General features: G+C 47.9%; 1 protein-coding gene across 2 annotated transcripts in view; it reads right to left on the reverse strand.

Annotated features, from left to right (window-relative positions):
- frmd3 (FERM domain containing 3) overlaps positions 1–14390 on the reverse strand; it is a 62585-nt gene that overhangs the window by 8242 nt on the left and 39953 nt on the right. For both annotated transcript variants that reach the window (XM_041900291.2, XM_041900290.2), the window contains 4 exons: positions 14066–14154; positions 12891–12965; positions 11843–11911; positions 11606–11730 (listed from right to left, as the gene is read on the reverse strand). In XM_041900291.2, coding sequence (XP_041756225.1) covers positions 11606–11730; positions 11843–11911; positions 12891–12965; positions 14066–14154 — 358 coding nt within the window. The remainder of the gene's footprint in view (positions 1–11605; positions 11731–11842; positions 11912–12890; positions 12966–14065; positions 14155–14390) is intronic.

Consider the following 14390-nt stretch of genomic DNA (forward strand, 5'->3'; position numbering starts at 1 on the left):
AAACACTCAGTGTATGAGCAATTTGTACATATTGTATAAAACACAATGCTTCATTAGGCTAAGACCACATCTACTGTAAGAGTATACAGCCAAACACACTGAACCAATGAAACTGCTCAGTAACCATGCCAACAGATTCAAACCTTTGGACAAAGAGAGAGAGAGAGAGAGAGAGAGAGAGAGAGAGAGAGAGAGAGAGAGAGAGAGATGAAGAGGAAGAGCGAGGGGGTGGGGGACTGTCCTGGAACAACACAGTGACGGCTGCTATGGAAACAGCCAGAGTCAAGAATGAGTTTGCGAGCAAATGACCTCAGAGCGATACAGTAGGGCCAGAGAGGGAGAGAGAGAGAGAGGTGGAGGGGAGACATAGAGAGGTGGAAGGAAGATGGAGAGAGGTGGAGGGGAGGGAGAGGGGGAGGGGAGATAGAGAGAGGTAGAGGGGAGGGGAGATGGAGAGAGGTAGAGGGGAGATGGAGAGAGGTGGAGGGGAGATGGAGAGAGGTGGAGGGGAGATGAGAGAGGTAGAGGGGAGATGAGAGAGGTAGAGGGGAGATGGAGAGTGGTGGAGGGGAGATGAGAGAGGTGGAGGGGAGATGAGCGAGGTGGAGGGGAGATAGAGAGAGGTAGAGGGGAGGGGAGATGGAGAGAGGTGGAGGGGAGATGGAGAGAGGTGGAGTGGAGATAGAGAGAGGTGGAGGGGAGATGAGAGAGGTAGAGGGGAGATGGAGAGAGGTGGAGGGGAGATGGAGAGAGGTGGAGGGGAGATGGAGAGAGGTGGAGGGGAGGGAGAGGTGGAGGGGAGATGAGAGAGGTGGAGGGTAGGGAGAGGTGGAGGGGAGCTGGAGAGAGGTGGAGGGGAGATGAGAGAGGTGGAGGGGAGATGAGAGAGGTGGAGGGAAGATGGAGAGAGGTGGAGGGGAGATGAGAGAGGTGGAGGGGAGATGAGAGAGGTGGAGGGAAGATGGAGAGAGGTGGAAGGGAGATGGAGAGAGGTGGAGGGGAGGGAGAGGTGGAGGGGAGATGAGAGAGGTGGAGGGTAGGGAGAGGTGGAGGGGAGCTGGAGAGAGGTGGAGGGGAGATGAGAGAGGTGGAGGGGAGATGAGAGAGGTGGAGGGAAGATGGAGAGAGGTGGAAGGGAGATGGAGAGAGGTGGAGGGGAGGGAGAGGTGGAGGGGAGATGAGAGAGGTGGAGGGTAGGGAGAGGTGGAGGGGAGCTGGAGAGAGGTGGAGGGGAGATGAGAGAGGTGGAGGGGAGATGGAGAGGGGTGGAGGGGAGGGGAGATGGAGAGAGATGGAGAGAGGTGTAGGGGAGATAGAGAGAGATGGAGGTGAGAGAGAGAGAGAGAGATGGAGGGTAGGGAGAGGAGGAGGGGAGATGGAGAGAGGTGGAGGGGAGATAGAGAGAGGTGGAGGGTAGGGAAAGGAAGAGGGAAGATGGAGAGAGATAGAGGGGAGAGAGAGATAGGTGGAGAGGAGATGGAGAGAGGTGGAGGGTATGGAGAGGGAGGGGAGATAGAGAGAGGTGGAGGGGAGATGGAGAGAGGGGGAGGGGAGATGTTTTGTCATTCTAGACATCTCATGGTGATCCTCTCCTTCAGGTCACCTGATCACTGAAGAGTGAGTCCTCTCTTTCAGGTCACCTAATCACTGAAGAGTGAGTCCTCTCTTTCAGGTCACCTAATCACTGAAGAGTGAGTGATCCTCCTAAAACTGAATCACCAGACACTCTCCCTCTATCCCCCTCCCTCCCTCGCTCTCTGTTCCCCTGTCAGTTTAACAGTAAATAATGTAATCACTGGTGGTTCTGTACTCGTGTACTCATATCAGGTGTCAGAATGAGCTGTTAGATTCCTGCAGCTCCTCCTCAACACACACATACACAGAGACACACACACAGGGTTTTCCCCGCTATGTCCTGCCACTCTAGCCTTGTGAAACCAGATGCCCCTCACACAGCAGCACAGAATGAAAGATGAATTAACCTTCATCCTTACAGCATTCTCATCCTCAACATTAACAGCACCCCTACACTCTTAGAAAAAGGGTTCCAAACGGGTTCTTCAGCTGTCCCCATAGGAAAAACCTTTTTGGATCCAGGTAGAACCCATTTGGGTTCAATTTAGAATCCTCTGTGGAAGGGTTCTACATGGAACCCAAAATATTTCAACCTGGAACCAAAAAGGGTTCTTCAAAGGGTTCTTCTATAGGGACAGCCAAATAACCCTTTTAGGTTCTAGATAGCACATTTTTCCCTAAGAGTGTATACTCTGTCCAAACAAACATTAAAAGTGTGTCTGATCTCTAGACTTGACTGACTGTATGTTCTGAAAAGCCTGCAGTGCAGCACGGGGATACACTGCTTTGCCATCTAAGAGTGGCCATTATATCACCAGCAGACCAGACAGACACTCCTTTAGACTGACAGCAACAGACAGCAGCAGAGCTCAGTCCCAGTTCCCAACAACAGACAGCAGCAGAGCTAAGTCCCAGTTCCCAACAACAGACAGCAGCAGAGATCAGTCCCAGTTCCCATCAACAGACAGCAGCAGAGCTAAGTCCCAGTTCCCAACAACAGACAGCAGCAGAGCTCAGTCCCAGTTCACATCAACAGACAGCAGCAGAGATCAGTCCCAGTTCCCAACAACAGACAGCAGCAGAGATCAGTCCCAGTTCCCATCAACAGACAACAGCAGAGCTCAGTCCCAGTTCCCATCAACAGACAGCAGCAGAGCTCAGTCCCAGTTCCCAACAACAGAGACAGCAGAGCCTATCACAGATACACTGGACGCTCATCACTGATGCTCCAGTCCAACCAATGTCTCGTTCACACTTAGGGCCATAAAGAAGCTTTAAACGATTAACAGGCCATTAACAAACAACAAGCTCGACCTGACAACAACGTCAGCATGTAAATCAACTGAGTTTATGGAACAAGGTTAGACAGACATGTTACATCGTTAAATAGTTTTTTCCCGGACTGTTACCCTTACACTACCGATTATACACACAAACACACACACACACACACACACACACACACACAGCACCCCCCGCCCCTTCCCATTGATTCCATGGTTCTGTACCGGTTCCAGAGATGCACTCCCCGTGGCCGAGCAGGCGTACGTAGACGTCCCGGGCCGTGTGGTTGGCCATGCGGAGCTGCAGGTTGTGGCTGGTGGTGATCTTTAACCGGCAGCGCACCATATCCCCCCGCTCCTCCAGAACCTCCCCACACCCCACACCTAGGATCTCCTCTGCCTCCTCAACCAGCCCTTCACCTAGCCCCTCACCCAGCCCCTTAGCCAGCCCCTCAACCAGCCCCTCACCCAGCCCCTCAACCAGCCCCTCAACCAGCCCCTCACCCAGCCCCTCAACCAGCCCCTCACCCAGCCCTTCACCCAGTCCCTCAACCAGCCCCTCAACCAGCCCCTCACCCAGCCCCTCACCCAGCCCCTCAACCAGCCCCTCACCCAGCCCCTCACCCACGTCCGCCGGCTGCCCCAGGACACCCCCGCACCCCAAAGAGTCCCCAACTCCCAGCCCAATATCTGCCTCGTTCCTCTGCTCCAGAAGCTCCATGGCTCCTCTGCTCCCCCGTTAACTCTGACCCGGCAGTGCCTCGACTCCCACACACACTGACCGACCGTCCTCTGAGCTCTGGCTGGGTTTAACACACACAACCCTCCCAGATGACTTAAATGTCAGCAGCATTAACAAAGACAGGGCATTAGGGGTGGATCATCCCAAAAGCAGGAGGGCCTATTTTTACACCCCTGGTCTTGCAGAGAGGGCCAGCTAATCTCTGACTGATTAGGGCCAGCGAGGCTAGGAGAGAGGGGGCCCAGAGACGCTAGGGAGAGAGGGGGCCAGAGAAGCTAGGGAGAGAGGGGGGCCAGAGAGTTTAGGGAGCGAGGGGGGCCAGAGAAGCTAGGGAGAGAGGGGGTCCAGAGAAGCTAGGGTGAGAGGGGGGCCAGAGAGGCTAAGGAGAGAGGGGGGCAAGAGAAGCTAGAGAGAGAGGGGGCCCAGAGAGGTTAGGGAGAGAGGGGGCCAGTGAGGCTAGGGAGAGAGGGGGGCCAGAGAGGTTAGGGGAGAGAGGGGGGCCAGTGAGGCTAGGGAGAGAGGGGGGCCAGAGCGGCTAGGGAGAGAGGGGTGCCAGAGAGGGGGGAGAGGGGGGCCAGAGAGGCTAGGGAGAGAGGGGGCCCAGAGAGGTTAGGGAGAGAGGGGGGCCAGTGAGGCTAGGGAGAGAGGGGGTCCAGAGAGGCTAGGGAGAGAGGGGGGCCAGAGAGGTTAGGGAGAGAGGGGGGCCAAAGAGGCTAAGGAGAGAGGGGGGCCAGATAAGCTAGGGAGAGAGGGGGGCCAGAGAGGCTAACCAAGGAGGGCCTACAGCAGCACCTAGATCTTCTGCACAGATTCTGTCAGACCTGGGCCCTGACAGTAAATCTCAGTAAGACAAAAATAATGGTGTTCCAAAAAAGGTCCAGTTGCCAGGACCACAAATACAAATTCCATCTAGACACCGTTGCCCTAGAGCACACGAAAAACTATACATAGTACGTACCTCGGCCTAAACATCAGCGCCACAGGTAACTTCCACAAAGCTGTGAACGATCTGAGAGACAAGGCAAGAAGGGCCTTCTATGCCATCAAAAGGAACATAAAATTTGACATACCAATTAGGATCTGGCTAAAAATACTTGAATCAGTTATAGAACCCATTGCCCTTTATGGTTCTGAGGTCTGGGGTCCGCTCACCAACCAAGAATTCACAAAATGGGACAAACACCAAATAATGCATGCAGAGCAGAATTAGGCCAATACCCGCTAATTATCAAAATCCAGAAAAGAGCCGTTAAATTCTATAACCACTTAAAAGGAAGCGATTCCCAAACCTTCCATAACAAAGCCATCACCTACAGAGAGATGAACTTGGAGAAGAGTCCCCTAAGTAAGCTTGTCCTGGGGCTCTGTTCACAAACACAAACAGACCCCACACAGCCCCAGGACAACAACAACAACAACACAACTAGACCCAACCAAATCATGAGAAAACAAAAAGAGAATTACTTGACACATTGGAAAGAACAAACAAAAAAACAGAGCAAACTAGAATGCTATTTGGCCCTAAACAGAGAGTACACAGTGGCAGAATACCTGACCACTGTGACTGACCCAAACTTAAGGAAAGCTTTGACTATGTACAGACTCAGTGAGCATAGCCTTGCTATTGAGAAAGGCCGCCGTAGGCAGACCTGGCTCTCAAGAGAAGACAGGCTATGTGCACACTGCCCACAAAATGAGGTGGAAACTGAGCTGCACTTCCTAACCTCCTGCCAAATGTATGACCATATTAGAGACACATATTTCCCTCAGATTACAGCGATCCACAAAGAATTCGAAAACAAACCCAATTTTGATAAACTCCCTTATCTACTGGGTGAAAATCCACAGTGTGCCATCACAGCTGCAAGATTTGTGACCTGTTGCCACAAGAAAAGGGCAACCAGTGAAGAACAAACACCATTGTAAATACAACCCATATTTATGTTTATTTATTTTCCCATCTGTACTTTAACTATTTGCACATTGTTACAACACTGTATATATACATAATATGACATTTGAAATGTCTTTATTCTTTTGAAACTTCTGAGTGTAATGTTTACTGTTAATATTTATTTCACTTTTGTTTACTATCTACTTCACTTGCTTTGGCAATGTTAACATACGTTTCCCATGCCAATAAAGCCCTTAAATTGAATTGAAATTGAATTGAGGGGGGCCAGAGAGGCTAGGGAGAGAGGGCGGCCAGAGAGGCTAGGGGGAGAGAGGGGGGCCAGAGAGGCTAGGGAGAGAGGGGGGCCAGAGAGGCTAGGGGGAGAGGGGGGGCCAGTGAGGCTAGGGAGAGAGGGGGGCCAGAGAGGTTGACGAGGACAAGGCTGGAGATCACTCTGTCATGCTGATTGAGTTAGAATAACAGACTGGAAGCTTTAAAAGGAGGGTGGTGCTTGAAATCATTGTTCTTCCTTTGTTAACCATGGTTACCTGCAAGGAAACACGTGTCGTCAATCATTGCTTTGCACAAAAAGGGCTTCACAGCATATTGCTGCTAGTAAGATTGCACCTAAATCAACCATTTATCGGATCATCAAGAACTTCAAGGAGAGAGGTTCAATTGTTGTGAAGAAGGCGTCAGGGCGCCCAAGAAAGTCCAGCAAGCGCCAGGACCGTCTCCTAAAGTTGATTCAGCTGCGGGATCGGGGCACCACCAGTGCAGAGCTTGCTCAGGAATGGCAGCAGGCAGGTGTGAGTGCATCTGCACGCACAGTGAGGCGAATACTTTTGGAGGATGGCCTGGTGTCAAGAAGGGCAGCAAAGAAGCCACTTCTCTCTAGGAAAAACATCAGGGACAGACTGATATTCTGCAAAAGGTACAGGGATTGGACTGCTGAGGACTGGGGTAAAGTCATTTTCTCTGATGAATCCCTTTTCTGATTGTTTGGGGCATCCGGAAAACACCTTGTCCGGAGATGACAAGGTGAGTGCTACCATCAGTCATGTGTCATGCCAACAGTAAAGCATCCTGAGACCATTCATGTGTGGGGTTGCTTCTCAGCCAAGGTAGTGGGCTCACTCACAATTTTGCCTAAGAACACAGCAATGAATAAAGAATGGTACCAACACATCCTCCGAGAGCAACTTTTCCCAACCATCCAAGAACAGTTTGGTGACGACCAATGCCTTTTCCAGCATGATGGAGCACCTTGCCATAAGGCAAAAGTGATAACTAAGTGGCTCGGGGAACAAAACATCTACATTTTGGGTCCATGGCCAGGAAACTCCCCAGACCTTAATCCCATTGAGAACTTGTGGTCGATCCTCAAGAGGCGGGTGGACAAACAAAACCCCACAAATTCTGACAAACTCCAATCATTGATTATGCAAGAATGGGCTGCCATCAGTCAGGATGTGGCCCAGAAGTTAATTGACAGCATGCCAGGGCGGATTGCAGAGGTCTTGAAAAAGAAGGGTCAACACTGCAAATATTGACTCTTTGCATAAACTTAATGTAATTGTCAATAAAAGCTTTTGACACTTATGGAATGCTTGTAATTATACTTCAGTATACCATAGTAACATCTGACAAAAATATCTCATAACACTGAAGCAGCGAACTTTGTGAAGACCAATACTTGTGTCATTCTCAGAACTTTTGACAACGACTGTACATGTTCACACCCCGTTATATTCCCCATTCATGCTGATGCATATGAAGGGCTTTATATTCCTAAAACCCCTTAGGGCTATCAATCAATCATTAAAATGTATTTATAGAGCCCTTTTTAAACAAGCGGTTGTCACAAAGTGCTTATACAGAAACCAAGCCTAAAACCCCAGAGAGCAAGCAATGCAGATGTAGAGGCACGGTGGCTAGGAAAAACTCCCTAGAAAGGCAGAAACCTAGGAAGAAACCTAGAGCAGAACCAGGCTCTGAGGGGTGGCCAGTCCTCTTCCAGCCAGCCAGCCAACCAGCCAACCCAAGGCTGTGTAGTGGCCCTCAGTGGCCTTGGGGTAGACTAGACAGGCTGAGGCCCTGGGTCTATAGGCCTGGTGACCACCAACGCCTGCTGCTGGTGACTACTTCCTTCTCCGGCCCAGTCAGTCGAGAGGTGACAGAGGAAATGGCCACTCTGGTAGTTCTTTGAAACCCAGCCAAGAGAATATTTTTCCAGTGGGCATATACTGTAAATTCTCCTGGCAGGATGGTGGATAAGAAGCTGACTATGAGTGCGAACTTAGCCCTATGCGTGTAATAGTGTAATGCCCAAAATGGGAATGTGAAAGGGGAATGTTTGTGTGTGTGCATGTGTGTGTGTGTGTGTGTGTGTGTTAGAATACAGGGGGTAACACCTTGGGGGTATAACTCAGAGGTAGAGACAGGCCCCCTGGATGTGTGCTGATACCTCACCCCCGCTGATGGATGGCAAACATTAAACATTTTAAATTTTTGTCATTTAGCAGACGCTCTTATCCAGAGCGACTTACAATTAGTGAGTGCATACATTTTCACACAAAGTCAAAAAAAAAAAAAACGAGTTCAGGTCAGTGGCGTAGACAGAAATACTTTGGTGGGTGGGCCTGCAGAAATGTTTGGGGAAACAGCTAATTTCCTGCAATTCTACACATTTTGCCATGGGGCAAAGAGAAACACTTTCAGTTTTATAGCTAATTAAAACTGCAATGTAGGTGTGTTGACTGTAATAAAGGTATCACGCCCTGACTCAGGGGACTCTTATATGTTGAGTCAGGGTGTGTATATTCTATGTTGTGTATATTCTAGGTGTGTTATCTAGTATGTGTATTTCTATGTTGGCCGGTGTGGTTCCCAATCAGAGGCAGCTGTCGCTCGTTGTCTCTGATTGGGGATCATACTTAGGCAGTCTATTGGCACTAGGTAGTTGTGGGATATGTTCCGTGTTTAGGCTAGTTTTGTGTTCAGCCTTTGGACTTTACGTTTCATTGTTTTGTTGTTGTTTATCAGTGTGATAAACATGTATGCATATCACGCTGCGCCTTGGTCTGACCCGTCCTTCAACGAACGTGACAAAAGGCACTGGATTATCAGCTGTCTTGTTTGCTAAATGAACAAATGAAGTAGGCAGTGGCATGATACATATACAGTGAGGGAAAAAAGTATTTGATCCCCTGCTGATTTTGTACGTTTTCCCACTGACAAAGACATGATCAGTCTATAATTTTAATGGTATGTTTATTTGAACAGTGAGAGACAGAATAACAACAACAAAATCCAAAAAAACATATGTCAAAAATTGTATAAATTGATTTGCATTTTAATGAGGGAAATAAGTATTTGACCCCCTCTCAATCAGAAAGATTTCTGGCTCCCAGGTGTCTTTTATACAGGTAACAAGCTGAGATTAGGAGCACACTCTTAAAGGGAGTGCTCCTAATCTCAGCTTGTTACCTGTATAAAAGACACCTGTCCACAGAAGCAATCAATCAATCAGATTCCAATCTCTCCACCATGGCCAAGACAAAATAGCTCTCCAAGGATGTCAGGGACAAGATTGTAGACCTACACAAGGCTGGAATGGGCTACAAGACCATCGCCAAGCAGCTTGGTGAGAAGGTGACACAGTTGGTGCGATTATTCGCAAATGGAAGAAACACAAAAGAACTGTCAATCTCCCTCGGCCTAGGGCTCCATGCAAGATCTCACCTTGTGGAGTTGCAATGATCATGAGAACGGTGAGGAATCAGCCCAGAACTACACAGGAGGATCTTGTCAATGATCTCAAAGCAGCTGGGACCATAGTCACCAAGAAAACAATTGGTAACAGACTGAAATCCTGCAGCGCCCGCAAGGTCCCCCTGCTCAAGAAAGCACATATACATGCCCGTCTGAAGTTTGCCAATGAACATCTGAATGATTCAGAGGAGAACTGGGTGAAAGTGTTGTGGTCAGATGAGACCAAAATGGAGCTCTTTGGCATCAACTCAACTCGCCGTGTTTGGAGGAGGAGGAATGCTGCCTATGACCCCAAGAACATCATCCCCACCGTCAAACATGGAGGTGGAAACATTATGCTTTGGGGGTGTTTTTCTGCTAAGGGGACAGGACAACTTCACCGCATCAAAGGGACGATGGACGGGGCCATGTACTGTCAAATCTTGGGTGAGAACCTCCTTCCCTCAGCCAGGGCATTGAAAATGGGTTGTGGATGGATATTCCAGCATGACAATGACCCAAAACACACGGCCAAGGCAACAAAGGCGTGGCTCAAGAAGAAGCACATTAAGGTCCTGGAGTGGCCTAGGCAGTCTCCAGACCTTAATCCCATAGAAAATCTGTGGAGGGAGCTGAAGGTTCGAGTTGCCAAACGTCAGCCTGGAAACCTTTATGACTTGGAGAAGATCTGCAAAGAGGAGTGGGACAAAATCCCTCCTGAGATGTGTGCAAACCTGGTGGCCAACTACAAGAAACGTCTGACCTCTGTGATTGCCACCAAGTACTAAGTCATGTTTTGCAGAGGGGTCAAATACTTATTTCCCTCATTAAAATGCAAATCAATTTATAACATTTTTGACATGCGTTTTTCTGGATTTTTTTGTTGTTATTCTGTCTCTCACTGTTCAAATAAACCTACCATTAAAATTATAGACTGATCATGTCTTTGTCAGTGGGCAAACATACAAAATCAGCAGGGGATCAAATACTTTTCCCCCTCACTGTATAGCTATAGAAGCACAGTGACATATGCCTCAATGTAGTCATATTGGTGGTGTGGCTTACAGTTAGTTATTTTTGGCCACCCATCCCATGAGAGCTAATGTCATTCCAGTACACTGCTTGCTTTGAATTCTATCTGATGTGTTTGCATGTTTAGGTAACACTGACAAGTAGAGAGCATAAAAGAACACGTCTGATTGGCCTACCCATGCCCACCCTCCTTCTCCCCATTCTCAATCCCCCTCTCTCTCTCTTCTTCCCTCCCCCTCTCTTCCCTCCCTCTCTGTTCCCCCCCAAGGGCAGGTCTGGTCTGGTCAGACAGCCTCCTGGGGATAAACTGATCCTAGGCCAGCGTTAAGCCAGAGTGTCAGCAATAGAGCTGATGGATTGGGCTCTGTGGTCCCTCAGCAGCACACTCTTATTCTGACCACTATACATACTACCAACCTGTCAGTCATTGTCTGGAGAAACTACTGACCACTATACATACTACCAACCTGTCAGTCATAGTCTGGAGAAACTACTGACCACTATACATACTACCAACCTGTCAGTCATAGTCTGGAGAAACTACTGACCACTATACATACTACCAACCTGTCAGTCATAGTCTGGAGAAACTACTGACCACTATACATACTACCAACCTGTCAGTCATAGTCTGGAGAAACTACTGACCACTATACATACTACCAACCTGTCAGTCATAGTCTGGAGAAACTCCACCTTCTTTTACCATTTACAGGACAAGAGGCACCAGCTTCTATGCCACACATCCAACCAGCCTACCGTTCACAAGCCATCTATGAAGTATGAAAAAAAAAAAATGTATGCACTCACTAACTCTGGATAAGAGCGTCTGCTAAATGACTAAAATGGAAAAATGTAATCTTTGTACTGTATATTTAAGGATGAGACTAACATGAGGTTTAGTGAAGGAAAAAATTGTCACACATACACACACACACACACACACACCCCCCCCTTGGAGCCAAACAAATATGTGCTAATTAAGTTACTGTTAACGCTAACCCTAGCTGGGGTCCTGCGTCTGTTTCCGTGATGTCATGGTGCACTTCCGTGACTGGTTATTACCAGCATGGTGTCCTCAGGGAGGCTCATGGGAGGTGTATTTTTAGCACTGTGATTGGGTCTCCGGGGAAACGAGGCTTACCGTAGCATCAGCTGCTCAATTTACACTCCAACTCCGAGAGCTGGACACCTAACAGCTGTCACTGGAGACCAAGCAAACCCCAGGACGCGGCCGGTGTGTGTGTAAGTGTGTATGCATGCATGAGTGTATGTATTATTTGCTGGAGTGTGTGTGTGTGTGTGTGTGTGACTGTGTGCTCTTACCATTGTCTGCCGAGGTCTCTTCATACTCGTTGGTGGAGGGCAGTGCTGGGACAAGAGGCTCCATGTTCATGATCAGATTTTTGTGGCTCAGTGAGTTGAAGCTTCTGCTCTGCCCAAAGTGTAACCTGAAACATGGTGTAAACAACACTTGTTATCTGATTTACCAGACTAAACACACCTTTACCTGGTATGTGGTACTAACTACATGACAGTGAGGTTCAGTTTTCCCTCTCTCACCTATGCACCTCCGGTGGCTCTCTCTGGATCTTGGAGCTGGCTTCGATTACTTCTTTTGCAACTCTTCCACTAAAAAGAAAAACAAACTCGTTAGGTGTAGTTCTACAGTGTGACTTTGTGTAGGTGTAGTTCTACAGTGTGACTTTGTCTAGGTGTAGTTCTACAGTGTGACTTTGTGTAGGTGTAGTTCTACAGTGTGACTTTGTCTAGATGTAGTTCTACAGTGTGACTTTGTCTAGATGTAGTTCTACAGTGTGACTTTGTCTAGGTGTAGTTCTACAGTGTGACTTTGTCTAGGTGTAGTTCTACAGTGTGACGTTGTCTAGATGTAGTTCTACAGTGTGACTTTGTGTAGGTGTAGTTCTACAGTGTGACTTTGTCTAGATGTAGTTCTACAGTGTGACTTTGTCTAGATGTAGTTCTACAGTGTGACTTTGTCTAGATGTAGTTCTACAATGTGACTTTGTCTAGATGTAGTTCTACAGTGTGACTTTGTCTAGATGTAGTTCTACAGTCTGTACTGTATCATACAGGGTAAAGTTACACCAAAGCAGGAAATTATCCCCAACCTGAGGTCAACATGTTATACAGTATGTTACCTACACCTAGTCCATATTGGGGGAAAAAACATGACTTTTACATTTTAACAGATGCTCTAATCCAGAGCGACATACAGGAGCAATTAGGGTTAAGTGCCTTGCTCAATGGCACGTCAGCAGATTTTTCACATAGTTGCTCGGGGATTCAAACCCGCAACGTTTTGATTACTGACCCTCTGACCTCTAACCACTAGGCTACCTGCCGACTTGAACCAATTAATCGTTCTCTATAACAAATAACCTAGTCCTTAAGCTAAATTAAGCTAAATTGTCTCTTAAGCTAAATTGCTTGAGCACTTATCCAGCTGCTGAAATGAAGAGATGTGTAGCATATAAAATGTGCTTTGGGAAATGATCAAAACAAACAATACATAAGTCTAGCGGCATTTAACTGGACACAGCTTGGCTTAGTAAGGCTCAGTGACACAGTCAAGCATTCAATGTCTCACCTGTATCGAAACCTGCTTCCCTTGAAGAAAATATTACTGCTGGACACAGTCTTTATCTGGCTTGACTTTGCACATCTGTCAAAGAGACAGAGATAATTGTTTGCTGAGCAAGAGGGCACATTCATTAATTAGTTACATTTGGCGTTTAGGAACTCATAGGACTTGACAGGTATCCAAATGTGATGTATTGTTCAGTCTAGTTGGTCCTGTCAAAAAGGAACTCATAGGAATTGACAGGTATCCAGTCGAGTTGGTCCTGTCAAAAAGGAACTCATATGACTTGACAGGTATCCAGTCTAGTTGGTCCTGTCAAAAAGGAACTCATAGGACTTAACAGGTATCCAGTCTAGTTGGTCCTGTCAAAAAGTTTCATGCACTTTTGTGAAGATAAATGCCAGGACACAGCACTTTCCAGAGGTCTCTTTGGCTGCCATTTTCTAAATTCACTTCAGTCTCATTTGATTAACGAGCTCTGATCTGACATCCAAACCTGCCTCTCTGCTGAGGACCAGGGAAAATCGAGCCCCAAGGACCCAGGAACCAGCATGCAGGAGCCAGGCTCAGCTGCTGGCCCTCAGAGCCATTGCTGTCTGTCCAACCCTCCACCCCTCCCTTCCAACACCATCCACCCAGTCTTATTGAGCCCTACCAATCTGAACACTCATAACTCTGGATTAAACTAGTGATAACAACAGTCTGCAGCCACAAATCAACCCGGCTAGAGCCTACGCACGCGCACACACACACACACACACACACACACACACACACACACACACACACCGTCTTGTACAACTAACCTTGTGGGGACACACAATTCAGTCCATTCAAAATCCTATTTTCCCTAACCCCTAAACCTAAACCTAACCCTAACCCTAACCTTAACCTTAACCCAAAAACCGAACATTAACCCTTAACCTAACCCTGGCTCCTAACCCTAACCCTAAAACTAGCCCTAGCTCCTAACCCTAAACCTAACCTAACCCTAACACTAATTCTAACCTTAACCCTAAACCCCCTAGAAATAGCATTTAACCTTGTGGGGACTAACAAAATGTCCCCAGTTGGTCAAATTTTTGTTAGTTTACTATTCTTGTGGACACACACATGTTCCAAGTTCCAGCTTGGATAGAGAGATGGATATGAGAGTGCTGCAGGTGTTTTGTGGGACTCACTTGTAAAATGCTTGGTTCTCTACCCCACACTTCCACAAATGTTTACACGCCGCTGGGGTAGAGGTGTGGAACGTCAGCACCAGTTTCTTCTGCAGAGAGATTGAGAGAGAGAGAGAGAGAGAGAGAGAGAGAGAGAGAGAGAGAGAGAGAGAGAGAGAGAGAGAGAGAGAGAGAGAGAGAGAGAGAGAGAGAGAGAGAGAGAGTGATGAAAGGAGAGGAACAAAGCAGAGGAAGACAGTGAATTAGGACGAGGCATCCGACAAAGTGCTGAACATGTTGAGAGTGAGCTGTGCAAAGTGCTGACCCAGACCCTACACCCAGCCTG

Source organism: Coregonus clupeaformis, chromosome 16 (assembly GCF_020615455.1).
Source record: "Coregonus clupeaformis isolate EN_2021a chromosome 16, ASM2061545v1, whole genome shotgun sequence".
Lineage (NCBI taxonomy): Eukaryota > Metazoa > Chordata > Actinopteri > Salmoniformes > Salmonidae > Coregonus > Coregonus clupeaformis.